Below are 18,227 nucleotides of genomic sequence, written 5' to 3'. Positions count from 1 at the left end.
CCACTGTTGCACTAGCCCAGTGGTTTTCAACCCAGTGGTTTTGCAGTCCCCTGGGGATCTGCAGACTATGTCCAAGGGGTCTGCAAAAGATGACTATGATCAATCAGAAGTATGTGAATACCCACACTGACAATTCAAAGGGGTCTGCACCTCCATTCAAAATTTCCAAAGGGGTCTGCAAATGCAAAAAAGGTTGAAAACCACTGCACTAGACCCACACATGTCTCAAAGACTGGGTACTTGAACATTTATTCCCAAGGTGATAATGACACTCAGTGGTCCCCCATACTCCCTGTCTCAGTCCTGGGCATCAGGCGGTACTGACTGCTAGGTTGTGCCCAATGTATAAGCCCTCCACTTTGCCTAACCTGTATTACCTTGTGTAGGTTTTCCCCAGGGATACACATCAGGTTCGCCCACTCATATGGGCAAAATCACACCCACAAAAGCAGCCTGCTCCAAGACAGGTGTGTAATACTCACCAGCGTATAGACCTAGGAAGGTTCATCCATTTGTTTCTTGGGACATTGAAACTGAGCTGTTACTTCAGACCAGGAGAGAGCAAACCAAACCTCCAGGGTCTGGAAGAGCAGGTAGTGCCTTTCCAGTGGCAGCAGCCTGCCCTGAAACAAGCTGCCTGGCTCCTCGGGTGGGGGGTCTTTAGAGATGTCCCGATGCAGCACACAGAGGCGCAATGGGGAGATACGCATGGGGAGGACTAGAGGTATGGGCGCGTGTGGCACCTGGGAAGTGAGGGGGCCGGCGTGAGCTGGACTTCAGATTGAAGTCTGCTCGTTGCTCTGGGCTGAGAGTCTTTTGCCCCTGCAGCGAGAGCTGCAGTTCCAAGGATGCCCCGTGGAGGGAGCCGGCTCAGACACGACCCCAGCCCCTGGCCCTAAGAAAGCCTCTGCTTCATCTCTGCCAGCTGTTCCCCTGCCCCCGCCCCAGGCCGCTGCCATCCAGCCCTACGCATGGTGCCCACATCTTTACTGATGCAGAACGGGGCCTCGTCAGCTTCGTCGCCCGGTGCTCAACAGAGCAGCGTGTAGGATGCACGGGACCTTGAGAGGGTCGTTGAGGTTCTCTGCCTCAGGACTGGAGACCCAAGCAGCTTCCCCAAGGGCCGAGATAGCGTTCGGGTAGTGGGGATGCTGTTCTGGGCTTCCCCAACCATGCCCCGTCCCGTGGGCTCTGTGTCAACGTGAGGGCGAGTGGCCTGAGCCTGGCAAACAGCCTGTCTGCACAAGATCCTCCTCCATGTGGCATTGCATGGGCACTCACTGCTGTGGCATGTGGATGCATCTCAGAGGGGATGTCCAGCCCATGCAACTCCTCATGCTGACTCTGCTTCTCTCCCTGCCTCTCATTCTAGGTTTATGAATCACAGGGTCCCGTCCAACCGGAGGTACCAACCCACGGAGTATGAGCATGCTGCCAACTGTGCCACCCACGCCGTGAGTTGCCTTCACCTTTCCTTGGGGGCAGGCAGGGGCAGATGCACCTGGCTGGAGGGGCAGTGTTGGGCCTCAGCTCCCAAAAACAGTGTCTCAGGCAGGCCCTCTCCTCTCCCTCCTTCCTTCTGAGAAAGTTTAGGAGCCGTCACACCTTGCCCATGCACTGCCATTTTCCTAGTGATGCTGCCCTCCACTTGTTTCCAGATGGGAGCTCTCTCACGTGTCCTTTGGTCTCTGGTCGCTGTGAAGGGACAGACAATGGATAGGGTTAGGGGTAAGCCAATTTAAGCAAGGGGCTGACAACCCAGAACCACAGAAGTACTCCCATATCAAGGCTCTGTGCACAATGCTGCCTCCAGGGAGAGTAGATTGGAAGAGGACGGGAGAGTTCTTGTCCCACCAGCCAAGGGCAACAGCTCCTCCAGCCCCACTTGCTCCAAGCCTGGCTTGCACTTTGCATGGAAGAAGGGAATCCAGCGATGCGGTTAGAAAACCCAGGGCGCCCCAGCGAGGCAGTGCTCACACGGGGCACGCCGTAGTCTCCGTGAAAATGGAACATCCCTTTTTCACAGCAGGAGACGGCTGTCTTGGCAAGACAGGAGGGCCTGGCGTGGTTGGGGCATGGAAGGACCTGATTGACTGAGAGTGAGGTATGTATGGCCATAAATACCACGTGACAGGGTATGGCATTTAATGTGAGGGCATCTCCTGAGACCTTGGTCCCCAGCCTCTCCCTATGGCAGAGCTGTGGCCTTGTGCCCCTTGGTTGGGGACATCTGTCATTGGCTGCAAGGCACTTCCAGAAGCCCAGTGATGATCAGGAAGGTTTGGCCCAGCCGCTGCTTAAACTTAAAAAAAAAAGCCATTTGCTTTTGGGGAAGCTTCTTGATGCTTTCCCCGTGACTCGGAAAATACACTGCAGGCAGGGCCAGACACAGGCATGAGTGAACTGGGCAGCTGCCCGGGGCCCAGACAAAAAGGAGGCCCAAAAATGGTCATTTTAATTATTATTATTATCATTATCTCTGGCAAAGGGGGCTCGATACTAAAAGTTCACCTGGGGCTGCCAGGAGTGTAGGTACGGTGCTAGGTATGGGTTCACAAGAGTCTCTTAAAGCCAGTGGAAAGGCTCCCACAGGCATTGGATTGAATCAAGGGTAGGAAGGGACTTCCAGATTCTATAATGATCTGATTAAGATGCCTGAAGGCATGTGTTACAGGAACTTTTTCTCTGGGGCTTGCTTAGGAGTCATGTGAAGGAGCCCGGGCTTAGCTCTGGGGATTTGCCAGTCCCCTGTAGAGTGTGCAACAGCCACAATCAGATGATCTCCTCGAGTGTGGGGGGCTAGTAAGCCAGGGGCTCACCCCTCCCGGGGAAGCAGTGGAAGCCACGTGGCATGGGACCGTGCAGGCTGTACTGCCCAGGCAGCTGGAAGGAGCCATTCCCCCAAGGTGGAGAGACGGGGTGGGGACTCGACAAGTCTTCTCAAACTCTTATGCCAGGGATTGAGTTGTAGCTACCAGAGCTGAACCCACACCTCCCACATCCAGGCATTAGCCACTAGGCCACCCTATCTATCCCGTACACTGCCTGCCCTGTGTGAACAGCTGTGGGTCACCCTGGGCCCTGCATGAACAAGACCTGCTTATTTTATAAAGCGCGGTGGGAGACCTTTTCATCGACTAGAGCATGGAGGACTGAACAGCATGCTTATAGTGTGATAGCTCCATGGCTAGGAACCAACTGAATGGCTTCATTTTTCCAGCCTCTTGTGCTTGGGTCCCCTAGGTGACATGAAATGGCCTTGGGTGACCTGGCTATGGCGCTGTCCTCCATGCAGGTGCAAGCTGAGAGAGAGACCTTCCAGCCACTTTGATTAAGCCTGGAAGCTGGGCCTTGCTCCTTTCTCTCCTCACATGTACAACAGGACCCTCTGCTTCCTACTCGCTGGGAAGGAGGAACATGGAAGAGACGTAGAAGGAACGAAGGGAAGCCTGTAGCATCCCCAGTGGCAGAGAAAGCTGTAGCACCCGATGCTTTCAGAGCTGGGGGGCTGAGCACAACTATAGCACCCGATGCTTTCAGAGTGGGGGGGGCTGAGCACAACTATAGCACCCAATGCTTTTAGAGCGGGGAGCTGAGCACAATTATAGCACCCAATGCTTTTAGAGTGGGGGGCTGAGCACAACTATAGCACCCAATGCTTTTAGAGCAGGGGGCTGAGCACAACTATAGCACCCAATGCTTTTAGAGCGGGGGCTGACCACAGTTATAGCACCCAATGCTTTTAGAGCGGGGAGCTGAGCACAACTATAGCACCCAATGCTTTTAGAGCGGGGGCTGACCACAGTTATAGCACCCAATGCTTTCAGAGCGGGGGGCTGACCACAACTATAGCACCCAGTGCTTTTAGAGCAGGGGGCTGACCACAACTATAGCACCCAATGCTTTTAGAGCGGGGAGCTGAGCACAATTATAGCACCCAATGCTTTTTGAGCAGGGGGCTGAGCACAACTATAGCACCCAATGCTTTTAGAGCAGGGGGCTGAGCACAACTATAGCACCCAATGCTTTTAGAGCGGGGAGCTGAGCACAACTATAGCACCCAATGCTTTCAGAGCGGGGAGCTGAGCACAACTATAGCACCCAATGCTTTCAGAGCGGGGGGACTGAGCACAACTATAGCACCCAATGTTTTCAGAGCGGGGAGCTGAGCACAACTATAGCACCCAATGCTTTCAGAGCGGGGGGACTGAGCACAACTATAGCACCCAATGCTTTCAGAGCAGGGGGACTGAGCACAACTATAGCACCCAATGCTTTCAGAGCGGGGGGCTGACCACAACTATAGCACCCAATGGTTTCAGAGCGGGGGGCTGACCACAACTATAGCACCCAATGCTTTCAGAGCGGGGGGCTGACCACAACTATAGCACCCAATGCTTTTAGAGCGGGGAGCTGAGCACAACTATAGCACCCAATGCTTTTAGAGCTGGGGGCTGACCACAACTATAGCACCCAGTGCTTTCAGAGTGGGGGGCTGAGCACAAGGTGGTTGTCACAGCGCTCCCTCTGCCCATGCCAATGAGGCTTGACCCTTCTCCCCATCACACAGCGCTGAAGGGCATCTCTGATCTCCAGCCCCCAAGACCTCCCAAGACCATCTAGGAGGTGGCCACCAGTGGATGGATGTCTACCCATGTCCCACCCTCAGAGGGGCTCTGGCCCACTACCTGGGGCTCCTCAGAAGCAGGCGCTTGGCATGGGGGCAAGGCCCTGGACTCTCTTAGCTAATACAAGGCTGTGGCTGGCTCTGCCTCTCTGCAGGGCTGGGCAGATTCAGCCATAGATGTGGTGCCATTTTGCAGAACAGGGACAATATCTGAGTTATTCCATAGAGAGAAACGCTGAGGAGGCACAAATGGCGTGCTTCTCCTTTCCAGTTCTGGATCCTCCCCAGCATCTTGGGCAGCTCCATCCTCTACTTCCTCTCTGATGACCAGTGGGAGACCATCTCAGCCTGGATCTATGGCTTCGGCTTGTCCGGCCTCTTCATTGTCTCCACCATCTTCCACACCATCTCCTGGAAGAAAAGACATCTCAGGTAACTGAGGCAGTCCCCACAACAGCCACTCTGCCTCCAGGGTTGTTGGTTGTAGCTGTGTTGGTCTAAGGACATAAGCAGACCAGGTTCTTTGGGTAGATAGGAGATCTTTTATTAGACCAACTAAATAGTTGGAAAAATTGTTCCTTGCAAGCTTTTGGGCACAAACGCCCTTCTTCCGGCATAGGGAGAGTCTGCTGGTGTTGTAGGCTCTGCATGGTGGAATAGACACCGATATGCAAAATGCAGGTCTGTGAAAATGCAAATGCGTGGCAGTGAGGATCAGAGGAAACGGGTGACAATAGGTGTGAGACAGGTCGGGGGGGAACGGAGGACTGCCACACATTTGCATTTTCACAGACCTGCATTTTGCATGTTGGCTTCCAGTCCACTATGGAGAACACATGACACCGGCAGACTCTCCCTATGCCCGAAGAAGGGTGTTTGTACCCAAAAGCTTGCAAAGAACAATTTTTCCAGCTATTTAGTTGGTCTGATAAAAGATATCACCTTTTCCCAAAGAACTTGCCTGCCTCCAGGGACACCCAGTGGCTTCTGCTCTAAGTCAGTGTGAAATACAGAAGACTGGGCTGGATGGACCAGTGGTGTGACCAGTGTGGGTCTTATGGGACAAACACAGACGGGCTTTGAGGGCAGAAGAGGAAGCAGGGTTTATTTAGATGCCAAAGTAAGTCTTGGTCTGCTCCTGATGGCTGGCTCAGCTCCGTGTAACTCCCTGTGTGTGTTTGTCCATCTCTGCTCTAGGACTGTGGAGCATTGCCTACACATGTTCGACAGGATGGTCATCTACTTCTTCATAGCAGCATCTTATGCCCCCTGGTAAGTTCATTGTGTAACTGTGCCGGGGGGGATGGGGACTTAAGCGGTGCCTATGCAGAAATAGCCTCAACCTTCGCATCTAGGGGCAGGGGGTTAATAATAAATCCTCCTCCTCCTCCCCATAAAAGACATCCCTGTTTCCCTGCTCAGGCTGAGCTCCCTGGCTGCACGTGGGAAACCAGGCTGCTGTTAATCATGTTCTTTGGTATGGTATGGAGGGAGGGGTTTGAACCCATCAACCTGTGTTTTTAAAGGATGACTTGTCTCAGGCTGTGTGGTTAGTGACTGGCACGAACCTAGGATACCCAGATCCTTCAGAGTTGTTGAGATCAGCACCAAAAAAAAATAAATCATGAGATTTAAAACATACGTATACACATGGGATGTCTTATTATCTTTTTACTTGCCTTCTGGCTTCTGAGTTTGACATTTTCCACCTGTCTGCAACCAGGAGGGCCAGAAATGTACTCGCATTTTCAAATGAAAGCTGAAAAACTCCTCCGAGTCACAGGAGTCGGGGTTATAAGGGATGTGATTTGGGATGAAGCTGTGAGAGTTGGCAACATGACTGGTCCTGAGCTCAGTGCCTATTCTGCTATGGGTATTTTCCAGGTTTCTGGGATCTGATGGTTGCTGCATGGGGTGGGAGGGAATTTTTTCCCTTCCTGCTGCTATATATGTCAAGGGTTTTTTTTAAGTCTTCCTTGGAGGTATTGGGTGTTGGCTGCAGCCAAGGCTGGGGACTGTGACTGGGCCATGCCCAGTGCCACCAGCTTAAACCCAGAGGGTCTTGCTTGTCTGCTCAGGACCAAGCCGACCACCATATTACGGTTCAGGAAGGAATTTTACCCCATGGTCAGGTTGGTACAGACTGTGCGGGTTTTTGCTTTCCTCTGTAGCGGGGGCGCATGGCCCTCTTCCTGGGATCTCTCAAGCATATTTTAACAACCCTTACAGCAGCAGGACATTGGCTGCATGGTCCTCTTTCTTTACCTGTGGGAGGTTCAGGTGTTATGTCTCGTGTTGCGTCAGAGTTGACTGAGTAGTTTGGCTAAGAGGTTGGACAATGAGTTTGTACAGGGTGGTTTGGAGAGGGATGATCCTGCCTCAGGCAGAGATTTGGACTAGATGTGACCTCTGGAGGTCCCTTCCAGCCCCACTTCTCTAGGATTCAGTGATTTTAGGCCACATGAATCTTTGCGTCCCATTGCTCATAAAGCTCCTTTCTGTAGAAGGACATCAGAACCACTCCAGGTCCTGCCACGGAAAGTGTGGGGGCTTCACACATACCTGAAGCATAGTGAAGGTGGCAATGAGAGCTACTGGCTCCAAAACTTGTCCTGAAGTGACTGTGGGACAGACTGGGAAGGCCAGGCCTCAGCTGCCTTTTAGAAGCACAAGGAGGGTCAGTCTCACAGTGCCTGGATGATTGCTTAAAACTGGAAATGCTCTTGAACTGAGAGCCATGAACAACTGCCCCCTTCCCCTGCTGCACCATCCATCAGGGATGGCAGTGCCGCACGAATTGCAGACTCGCACCCTCCTCCTGCGGTCCTGGGCGGGAGGCAGCAGCTGGTCCCCCCAGCTCTTGACCAGCTGCTCTTCTCTGCTTCTCCGTGGCTCTGTCTGTGGTGCTTCTAGGCTGAACCTGCGGGAGCTGGGTCCCTGGGCCGCCCACATGCGCTGGATCATTTGGATCATGGCATCTGTCGGCACCGTCTACGTTTTCTTCTTCCACGAGCGGTGAGTTTGTGTCGCTGCTCACGCTCCGTGTCTGCGTGTTGTGCAGTGGGGCTGCCCAGCCTCGTCCGCCCTCCTAGATTGGACCAGAACCTAAATGTGAATGAATGCAAGCCAGGACATGCTGGACAGTCCTCCTGTGCGTGTAGCTTCTTCAGGACTCCCTGAGACATGGGCCCCCTCCCTGGCTCTGCCCCACCCTGTACAGGGGCCAGGGAGCAGATGCCCCACTCTGGTTTTAATCAGCTGTGGAACGTGATCAGGATATGGGCTGAAATGTTGCCCTTCTTCCACGGGGTGGCAGCAAGCAAAAAGGAATGGGTCACATTCCTCCCAAAAAAGCCAACCAGGGTGGGATGTGGCCAGCCGCTGGGCAAGTTTATAGTAGAGTCAGGGGCATTTCCTGACTAAGAACTACCCCTTGCAAGCCTCTGCGCCTACCCCCAGGCAGAAAGTCGCTGCCTAGCAGGGCTGCCCAGTGTTCATGGGGTCAAAACCCAGGGGCTTTACACTCTAGACCAGGGGTAACCAACCTGCAGCATGGGGGTAACAAATGGCAGGGGCAGCCTTAGTGTATGGCCCATGGCAGGTCAGGATGAAGAGAGGCAGGTTGGGCAGGGAACAGAAAGCAGAACAGTGGATCAAGCTGGGAACACAGGGCAGGGACTAGGAAGCAGAGCAGCAGATCAGTCAGGGGATAGGGATCAGAGTGGCACTCAAGGAGGTTGTGGGGCTAATTTATGTCACATCTGCCATAAAAGTTGACCCATCACTGCTCTAGAATATCCCTGGCTTTTTGCATTGCTCCAGGGCTTTCCACCCACTCGTCTCAATGTCCCATGTGAACCGGCCTGAACTTAGCTCCACACGTCCCCCTCGCCTTTCCCCCGTGGCTACCATGTGCAGGATGCTATAGCGTGGCCAAGGACGGATACATCTGTGCTTGGGTCGGGTGTTTTACAGACAGGCTGACTTCAGCGTGGTGGAGAGATGGGACTTGCCTGAGGTCACACACTTGAGTCTGTGGCAGGGATGGAGTTTGAACCCAGGCGTCCTGACTCCCAGGCACGTGTGGTTTTGTAATCCCAAGGCATCCTTCTTCCCTTACCCAGAGAAATTCCAGGAGCTGAGCTGCTGGAGACAGGGTGGGCAAGGTACAGGCCTCCCCTCAAGTGACTATTAACTGTCTAAACACCGGCACTGATAGCGATCCAAGGTCTCCCTAGCAAAAAGTTACCCTAGGGCTCCCCGCAGTGGCTAGATCTTGTATATATGGTAGAGCCCTGGGCCCCGATCCTCTGCAAGGCTCTATCAGTGCACAGATGACAGATCCCCTCCCATAGCATCCATCCAGCACTGGGCTGCGTCCTAGGTGCTGAGGTCAAGGGGCCGGGGCAGTGTCTGCCCATGTTTCCTACAGCTAGTGCAGGGCAGGCAGCACCGTGATGGACACTGGGTGTTTAAAAGCGGGTGTGTGCTGCTGGGGCACATGCGTGCTGCTCACAGGCAGACACCGATCGCCACATGCGTGTTCTCGCACAGGTGCCTGCTGTGGGAGCTTGGAGTGTCAAGCCCATTGTGAGCGACAGGCAGGAAGGGCTCGGTATCATTCAAGCCTATTGTCCACCATGGGTCCTCCTTGCACTACCAGTTCGAGGTGGTGGTTTCCTTACAGGTTATGGGGTAGGGGATGATGGGCACAGAGATGGGTGGAGAGAAGAGAAATAAGGGGCTGGGGTGAAAAAGAGGCCTGTAAGAGATGCCAGGTCCCTGTAGTCAGAGCCTATCTGGGCATCCCAGGCTTGTGAGCAAACCCCTTAGGGCTGTCTCCTTTGCATCCCAGCTTCAAGCCTGCCCCTGGCTCCCCAAGCCTGGACCCCTGGGTTTTAAGGCATGAGATTAAGTTGCTCCCTTGGTGTTGAACCGCCAGTGAAGGTGTCTTTGTCCTCCACAGGTACAAGCTGGTGGAGCTGGTGTGTTATGTGATCATGGGGTTCTTCCCTGCCCTGGTGATCCTTTCCATGGTAAGCTGCTGCTACTCTGCTCCATGCATGCCCCTTCACCTCCATGTGCCTGGGCTCATCTTGAGTTGCTCCCTGCTGTTCAGTGGCTCCTGGGTTTTGCCCCAGAAGCTGCTCTGAGTGGATGCTGAGGGTCATGGGGACAAAGAGATAGAGCTCAGTTGCCTGAGCAGGAGCGCTTCATCAGGGCACTTTGCACTGGGCTCTCAGCATGGCTCTTACCACCCAAATCTGTGCTTCAGGGGCTTACAGCTTGGCACGACACAGCTGTGGCATCAGGCTTCTCCACTTGGGCTCCTGGGGTGGCCTTCTTCATGTTGAGGGGAATAGTATCTGCTGGACAGGAGGATGGAAATCCACCAGAGACAACAGGACTGTCTCGCCCTTCTCAGCCATTGCTCGTGCAGCTCTGTCTCACTTCCAGTCTCAGGAAAAGGCCCCAGGGTAGGATCCGTTCATCTCCCACATAGCTGAATGGTACCTCTGTGCTTGCCCACAGCCTAACAGAGATGGGCTCCTGGAGCTGGTGGCTGGTGGCCTCTTCTACTGCCTGGGCATGGTGTTCTTCAAGAGTGATGGTCGCATTCCCTTCGCCCACGCCATCTGGCACCTCTTTGTGGCCATTGGAGCTGGCATCCACTACTATGCCATTTGGAGGTATCTCTACCGGCCCGACACCATGGAGGCCAGAACATCCCGATAGGTGCCTTAAGGACACTGCGCTCGCCAGGCGGCACACGGGGAGAGTCTTCCCAAGAAGCCGCAGTCTCTGCGTTCCTGCTGGAAAGCCATCCCCATCACCTGCTCCCTGACAGGCAGGGTTCCCCAGTTCCCTTCTCCGGCTGGTCTCGCGCAGACGAAAGGTTTATTTTAAACAGATTTTAACCTTGTGTATTGTTTATTCTTTAGGCAAAGGTTTCATAATGAAATGAACCATCCCTGGGTGTACCGGAGGGGTGGGAAGACTGCAAGCTCTTCCCAGGGAATGAGGGAGGATTGTGGGAAGGCTTTGTTCACGTGGGCTGGAGCCATCTCAAGAACTGTCCCCCCGATGGGAGCTCTGTCTCCCCTTCCTCCCACTGGACAGGGACCCGGCCTCTGCAACACGCTTTGCTGGAGCCTCTAGCTGCTTTCTGAGGGCACAGGCTGCTGTCAGATAGAAGGTTGTTCCCCCAGGGGATTTAGGAGGTGGGTGAGGCCTGGAAATGGTCGGGAGAAATGGGTGTTGGACACCAGGGGCCAGCAGCAGGATCCAGTTGTGATGTGCAGGGTTCATTGCCCACCTTAGTGAGTCCCCAGGTGGAGTGCAAAGGGGATGCCTGCTTAAACAGGGCTCTTATGCTGACCAGGGAGTGTGACCCCTTCGGAGACACGAGACCTGCAAGAGGCAGCAATGTCTCTCAACTGGTGGGGGTCATTTTAAGGGCTTCTCCAAAAGGGCTGGCTCTTCCCCCACACTTTGCAAGTCAGCAGCACCGCCAACTGCTGTAGCTAGATATGGGTGTGGAGAAACCCATTGCATCGAACCATGGGAGGACCACACTTCCACTTTAAGTCAGCCCATCTGAAGGCCGAGGAGAAGGAAAAGAGCTATGGTCTGTAGCCGTAGGGTAAAAACCTTGTTTTGGGACATGCTGACGCATGTTGGCCAGGTGCAAAGGGAAGTAGGGAAAGGGGCCTCTCTGCAGGATGAGTGGCCAAGTTCAGCCCCAGGGTTGGGTCTCCTGGCACGGGGGCTGGCATCCTGATTTAAACACAGCTGCTGTATGTGATTATCTGCCAGAGCACGAGCAGCTCCCAACATTGTTTTCATTTCCCATTTCCCTGCCGCATGGAGAAGAGAGGTCTCCACTGCCCCAAGCACAGGCCTCTGTATGCAGAGGAGAGAGCTCCCAGTCCAGGGCTGCATTTCCATGCAGGTTCCCACAGGACCCTCTTCCCTGTATGGATCCATGGAAAGGATGTGTAAGGGTCTAGACCTCTGGTCCTCTCTGCTCTCCTGTAGGAGGATTTCTTGTCTGTCCTAAGAGCCTCAGGTGACAAAGGAGTGCCAATGGTGGACACCAGCATGCACCTGCCTGGGCTGCTAGACCCAGCAACCCGACCTCTAAAGTGCTGAGCACTGGGGGCTGCTGGCAAATGCTGGGTTCATTGCAGCTACTCGGCATTTGGGAAAATCAGAGCCAGGGATTGCTAAGACTCCGGTTCGGTTGCATCAATGGCAGCCAGAAAGGCTAGGTGTGATTTAGGAGTCAGACAAGGAGTCACTTCAGAGGCAGCTCAGAACATGCTGAGCGTCTCTTGCTAGGGTTTGGTCTCTGTGCCCTGGGGTTTACCTTTTGCCCTATTCCCCCAGGTCTTAGAAGCAGGAGGTGGGTAGTGAAGGACTCACTTAACAGAGGCAGAATAGCACTAAAAATGAATGAATCCCCTTGTCCTCCAAGGCTGCTGCAGGCCACAGCCTTAAAGAAAGCGCACAAGCCCCCACCAAACCAGCTCAGGGTGATGCCCCTGCCTGTATAGAGGTGGCTATCCCCGCGGCCCATCTGCTCTCAGACAGGCTTGGACAGCCAAAGACCAACTGAACAAGTTTCCAGAGGCGGCCTGGAGCCGTCAGACTTCTCCACTGGGTTCTCTACAGCTATCATACCTCATCTGGGCGTGTGGGGAAGGGAGAAGGGAGCAGAGCTGAGCTGCCACCCCAGGGCTTGAAAAGCAATCATCACTGGGGTTTGCTCAGAAACGGTCTGCATATAAAACCAAGTCTTGATCGGAGGGCCCCGTGTCAACAAAGCCTTATGCAGGATTGAAACTTGAATCTATTCCAGGGCTCCCTGGAGTCTCTGAGCTCTGGAAAACCTTTTGTCTCAGCCAGGATTGAGTGTACTTCTTTATACTTTCCACGTAGGCTGGAGCCCGTGGCCCCCTGTAAGCCTGTTCCATAGGATGCACTTTGCTTTTCCCTCTGTGCCAGGCTCCAGTGGTGGTTCAAGAGTGAGATTCCCATTTGGAGAGTTTGCTCAGTTGGAGGGAGGCTGGATCACATACCAACATAAACCTCCTTAGAACTGCTCTAGAAACCAGGGAGCAGTATCCGTAAGCTGTGTGTATTCCCTCTTGCTGCTCCATGACACCATGGCTCGACTGGGGCTTGCTCCAAACTCTCTATGGCTTAGATTTGTATCTGATTTCTGGAGAACCCTTACTGCTCCCCAAGCCACCTCTTCTGTTTCACCCTCTGCAGGTCGGGCCCGCTGAGGGGGAAGAGGCTGAGAGATCGAAGGGCGTTGTTTTAAATGCTGCGCTCTGAACAGAGAATTGAGCAGGGCAAGGACAAAGAGGCTGTTGCATATCATAGCAGGGAACCTCTGGGTTTACTGCATGTCTCCAGCTCCAGTCACTGCCCTGTGCAGGTGCTAGCCCCTTACCAAGTACACGTATAGCTGTGCAATCCTTGGGGAGGATTGGCTGGGAGAAAGCTGGTATGGCAGCAGTCATTAAGGAATGAGGTGGGAATGAGGTGCTTTCTAGGGACCAAGACTTCTTTGGGTCCTTGTCTCTGTCCTGGGCTCCCCTTAGCTCTGCTCAGTGCTTTGCACTGGTCTAGGCATGCAGGACATGCAGAGCAGTGTCAGAAGATCCACTCTGCATTTGTTCAGCCTCCTGGCATGATTTCAGTGTGGCGGCGGTTCGTGACTCTCCGCCGGTATAAAAGGAATGAGCATTGACTCGGAGCTCCAAATGCCCCGAATCCACCTTTTCCCCAGCTATGGGGCAGCGAGTTTGTGAACGAATCACCACCTGTGGGGACTGGCCTTTTGAAAGCAGGGTAATAAGGATCAGAATTTGGTTTCCTCCTGAGCTGAGGGCAGCGGGTAGGATTTCAGCCCAGACCTGCCCATGATTATAAGGTGATCATCACCCCAGTTGAATTTAGGCTTGCGATAGCAGCCTTGTCGCTGGATGCGAGGGCTTTCAGGGCTCTCCATCTTTCCTGAAGGAGTCGCTTGTTAGTTTTGCTTTCAAATGCTTGGGAAGGCCTGGAATACCTCGGCTAGTCTCATGGGTTAATCATCAAGGCAGCACTGTCCACTTGACCAGGCTGGAGCCTTTTAGGGGTGTACAGCCACCATTCTCCATCCCCAGCTTCTTTCATGGCCTGAGCCAGGAGGTGTGTAGCGCCCGTTGCTTGCTATGGGACTGAGGGCACTCGCAGGACTGGGCCTTAATAGAGCCAAAGTAATGGGGCTTTTTTCCCAAAGGAGAGTCTAGAAAGTGCCTGGTGAAATGCTGGCGGTGGTCCTGGTAGCTTCTTGCTCAAGAGGGTGATGCTTTGAGAAGGTCAATGGTCAAGTGGCATTGCTTGATAAAGCACAACCACTGCAATCCAGCTATGCTGGAGGAATTTGTGTCTGTTGGCAGGGGACCAGCACTCGCTTCCTGTTCCAGTTGCTTTGGTGAGCATATGTATTTGTCCATGCTGATCTGCTCTCTGTCCTTTTGCATGTGGCTTGCTTCCATCAGCTGCCTTGGGCTGGGGAGATACAGAAGCTGCATCGTATCGCAGGTCTGGAGGGGAAAAGCATCACCCCGCTAGACATCTGGAAGAGGCCTGCATGGCTTTTGCCACCCCTTTGGTCCTCAGGGGAGTAGTCACAGAGCAGTTGGGCTGCAGGAGTCTCAGGCGGACGTGGGAAGGTGTTGAGCGTCTGACAGCCCCAAGCAGAGGTGGGTCCAAGAAGGGTTCCCTGGATGATAAGTCACTCCTTGAGTTGAAAGAGGGAGGAGTGTTGGTTGGAAGACTCTACTCACCTCCCAAAGCCAGAGCTTGTAGGCCAAGACTTTGGGTTATTCATGGGTCAGTCCCCGGGGTTGGGCTGGCACCCATGAAATTACCCGAGGGATGGATCTCTATGGAGAGTTGAGGGGTGTCCAAGGTAGATGCACTGTGCTCCAGACACCATCACACCACATCCACCTGCTTGACATCAGGCTGAGGGAGTTGCTTTGCGCAGCCACTGGTGTGGACATGCTCCGGTGATGGGAATGCTGGGGGAGGAAATCAGGGATGTAACCACAGGGACACAAGAGACTCAAGTGCCTTACCCCTGGGGAGACAGTCCATGCCAGGCCAGCAATGGCCACATGCTACTCCCAGTGTCACTCTGTTTAGCCCATGTGTCCTAGCAGAAATGTAAGCAGGATTTGCTTCCTTCACTCCAAGAAATGGAAGGAAACCCCCACTAGTGGCTCTGGTGCCATGTGCATCTTTCCCCAGAGGAGCTGGAGAGGGAGCTGGGTGGGTAGGTGGTTACTAGAAACATCTCACAAGAGACAGGGGTTGTGCCCAGTGGTTGAAAAGTGTGGGGAGGGCTGCAGAAACTCACCCTGGTGGGGCTCTCTGCTGTGAATCTCAATGGGAAAGCAAGCCCCCACTGTACTGTGCTAGGAGGGAGAGCGAGAGAAGAGATGGGCCCAATCCACAGCCATGGGATCTGGAGTCTGGAGCCCATCTCTGCTCACGAGGGGGAGCTGAAACATGGTGCTGGATTGCTGCTTCTTCCCCATGTCCTTCTGTGTGTCCTTGCCATGCCCTGACTGCTTTGGATTCTTGCCACCTGGCAAAGCCTCAGGGGCTTGGTGGGTCGGGGTGGTAGAGGGAAGTGGGGTCTAAGCCCAGACCAGGGAGGCAGGGCCTTCCTGATCCCATTGCCACTTCTGCCAATGACTCAATCTGTGGCCTTGAGTGAGTCATTTATCTGTTCTGTGCCTCAGTTTCCCCAGGGTAACAGGGGAGAGTGACACTGACCTACCTCACAGGGCTGATGTGGAGACAGATGGCTAATGCACTCTGGAAGTGCCCCAGGCTTTCAAAGCACTGAGGACTTTGATTGTGAATGAGCCTGAAGTTGCCTTTAAAATAGGTGGTCCATTCCTGGATGTTGGTTGGACTCTCGGAGCTGCCTCTGAGGGTGTCGGGTCAAGCACACGGTGGCTTTCCTCCTTTCCCTTCTTTAGCTAAATGCCATGGGGAAAGAGCTCCCTAAGAGAGGGGCGTATCGTAGAGCCCAGCCCCTGATTTCCTCTGCTGGGCAAATACACCGAGTGCCCCCCCAGCTGGCAGAATTTGCACTGGATTTGGAAGAGGCAGTACATGACCAGGGTGGGCTGGGCTAGGGGCAGCGCTGAGCAGGGCTCTTGGTACCTCATCTGTCATTTTTTCACTTCCCATCTTAATCGACATGTTGCCTACCCAGTGTGTCACGCTTCCCCTGCCCTCCCCCAGCCCCCCAACCTCCCAGGCGATGGTCCCCACTTCAGGTCTTGTCCTGGTGAAGACCCATCCTGCTAGGAGGTAGGTGAGGATGGAAACCTACCCGCCTGGCTTTGCTCCCCCCTGGCACCTGCACCACACCTTCCTCCATCCCAGGCTGGCCTGGGTGCCTTGCCCTTTGGTACTGTTAAATGGGATCCTGGGACCATGGGCACAGAGAGCGAAACTGGAGAGAATGAGTTTGGGCCACCTAAAGATCCACGCTCTGTAGTATTTCACCCCCAAGTGTTATCCTAGGGTTTGGCTCTCAGCAGCCTGAGAGGTTTTGTTGCTATGTAGCTGAATGAAGACAACCTCTAGCCACTATTTTACACTGGGGCAGTGGAGAGAGGTTTCCCCTTACAAGCCCTTGTGGGTAAAGTGGCCTAGAGACACAGAACGGTGGCTTTGGGGGGAGTCTAACTCATCCTTACCAAGAACATTTTATCCAGTCCTACTGGTCCAGACTGAATCTCAAGGGGGAGATTCAATAGCTGCACAACGGTGCCCAGTTCCCAGGGTCCGACCATGGGAGCAGAGAACCGACTTGTCCCTTTAGCTTTTGAGAATCCTGCCCCTGGCTTCAGATTTCCTGCCTATGGTCCCAGATTTGCCAAGGAGGACAAGCTGCAGACCTCCCTGCATTTTATACGGCTTTCTCTGGCCCAGCCCAGGGTTACCTGATTCTGATAATCTTTTATACTAACTTTTAATGACTCATAACATTTAGGACGTCTGTGAATGAGGTTTTCTGAGTGATTTTTTTAATGTCTCATATTTTACACCACCTGCTCTTGTGAAATCAGTATTTTATATTTAACACGGTATTTAATAAAATGAAAAAATTTGTAAGAAAAGATAAAATGCTAGTGAATGTCGTTTCTTGTGGAGTAGGATTTAAATAAAAACTCAATATACCTCAGTCATGCCTGCATTGTTTCTGGTGCATCTGTTGAGTCAAAAATGAATTTTCTGGGAGGATCTAGCCTCCTCTCCCCCAATTTTCTAGCTAGCTTGTCCAGAGTTGGTCTCTTAGAAATAAAGAGAGGAAATCCAAGCAAGCAAACACAGACCATGGAGCGCCCAGCACAACATTGCTGCTTGGTTGATAGGAAGTCATTACTTCTCAACACAAAGCCAATTGCAGAGTGTCGTTCAAAGGATGCTGAGATTAGCCAGTGATCAGCAGTGGGCGACGTGTCAGTGCCAGACCTGCCATCAGCTCGACTCAGCTCCTGCCTGGGCCCGAGAACCAGCTCCGTTCCAAGGGAGCTCCATTTGCCGCTAATGGAAAGACAGCACCCAATTATCTCAGTGCATAAATGCCACTTCTGTTGGTAGCGAGCGAGGCAGGCAAGGCCATGTGGGGCCAGGGGCAATGACTTCACTCTGTGATGGTTAGAGGGACACTGAGATCTCAGTGAGGTGCCACGTGGCCCGGGGGGAACAAAGGGTGAATTTCCACTTTTGGTTTGAGCAACAAACCAGCTGTATGGGAAATTCAAGGGGAGGCAGATGCCAAGGGCGTAGGGCTGGAGCAGTACCGTGCATAGATTCCTGGCGGCCCCAGGCAAACTTTTAGTATCAGGCCCCACTTTGCTAGAGATAATAATAATAATAATTGAACAATGGGGAAAAAATGACCATTTTTGAGCCCCCTTTTTGTCCAGGCCCTGGGTGGCCACCTGGTTCGCCCATGCCTGTGTCCAGCTCTGGCCTGGACTGATCCCTAAACTGACTGTGACTATCTTTTTCTGGCAAGTCCCTCCACCTGGGTCTTCCCTGGTGGCCTGCAGACCCAGAGAGGGAAGACGTGACGGGTCTTCAGACACTTCATCATGGCAGCTTCATTTCAGACTCCCCGTCCCTAGCTCTGGCCTGTCATTCTGGTTCTCCCTTCATGTACTTGGGGCAAACGTAGGGAGAGAAGCTCAGGCTAGGCAGGCGAGGCGTGGAAAGCAGGAGGACAAGAGCTGACATGTCAAGGGAGCCTTGGAACCAATTCACAGCTGTAAGGCATCCCCATACACTACCAGCTCCACTGCAGGGAAGACCAGCTACGCAGTGGCTGCAGTGAGAGCAGGATTGGACCTCCCTTGGCTGTACCCACCTCCAACTTACCTCACAGTTGTGAATGTGGTGCTGGGGTCCATGCACAGGCCATCCCCAGAGCCCCGGGCAGAGAATTAAAATAGTATTAAATGGATTGGAATTACTGGATTGCTTTTATTTAGTTTGGAGAAGACAAGACTAA

General features: G+C 53.5%; 2 protein-coding genes across 2 annotated transcripts in view; both read left to right on the top strand.

Annotated features, from left to right (window-relative positions):
* The window catches only part of MMD2 (monocyte to macrophage differentiation associated 2), a 39,819-nt gene extending 22,924 nt beyond the window's left edge, over positions 1 to 16,895 (top strand). The window contains exons 2-7 of the mRNA XM_006265960.4: positions 1,373 to 1,454; positions 4,899 to 5,059; positions 5,825 to 5,899; positions 7,541 to 7,642; positions 9,594 to 9,663; positions 10,160 to 16,895. Coding sequence (XP_006266022.2) covers positions 1,373 to 1,454; positions 4,899 to 5,059; positions 5,825 to 5,899; positions 7,541 to 7,642; positions 9,594 to 9,663; positions 10,160 to 10,363 — 694 coding nt within the window. The 3' untranslated portion in view covers positions 10,364 to 16,895. The remainder of the gene's footprint in view (positions 1 to 1,372; positions 1,455 to 4,898; positions 5,060 to 5,824; positions 5,900 to 7,540; positions 7,643 to 9,593; positions 9,664 to 10,159) is intronic.
* The window catches only part of RADIL (Rap associating with DIL domain), a 73,074-nt gene continuing 60,675 nt past the window's right edge, over positions 5,829 to 18,227 (top strand). Inside the window, exon 1 of the mRNA XM_019494804.2 lies at positions 5,829 to 5,899. The gene's annotated coding sequence lies outside the window, so the exon portion shown is untranslated. The remainder of the gene's footprint in view (positions 5,900 to 18,227) is intronic.

Source organism: Alligator mississippiensis, chromosome 13, assembly GCF_030867095.1.
Source record: "Alligator mississippiensis isolate rAllMis1 chromosome 13, rAllMis1, whole genome shotgun sequence".
Taxonomy (NCBI): Eukaryota; Metazoa; Chordata; order Crocodylia; family Alligatoridae; genus Alligator; species Alligator mississippiensis.
The sequence above is the reverse complement of the archived record's forward strand: the minus strand, read 5'-3'. Positions and strand labels throughout refer to the sequence as shown.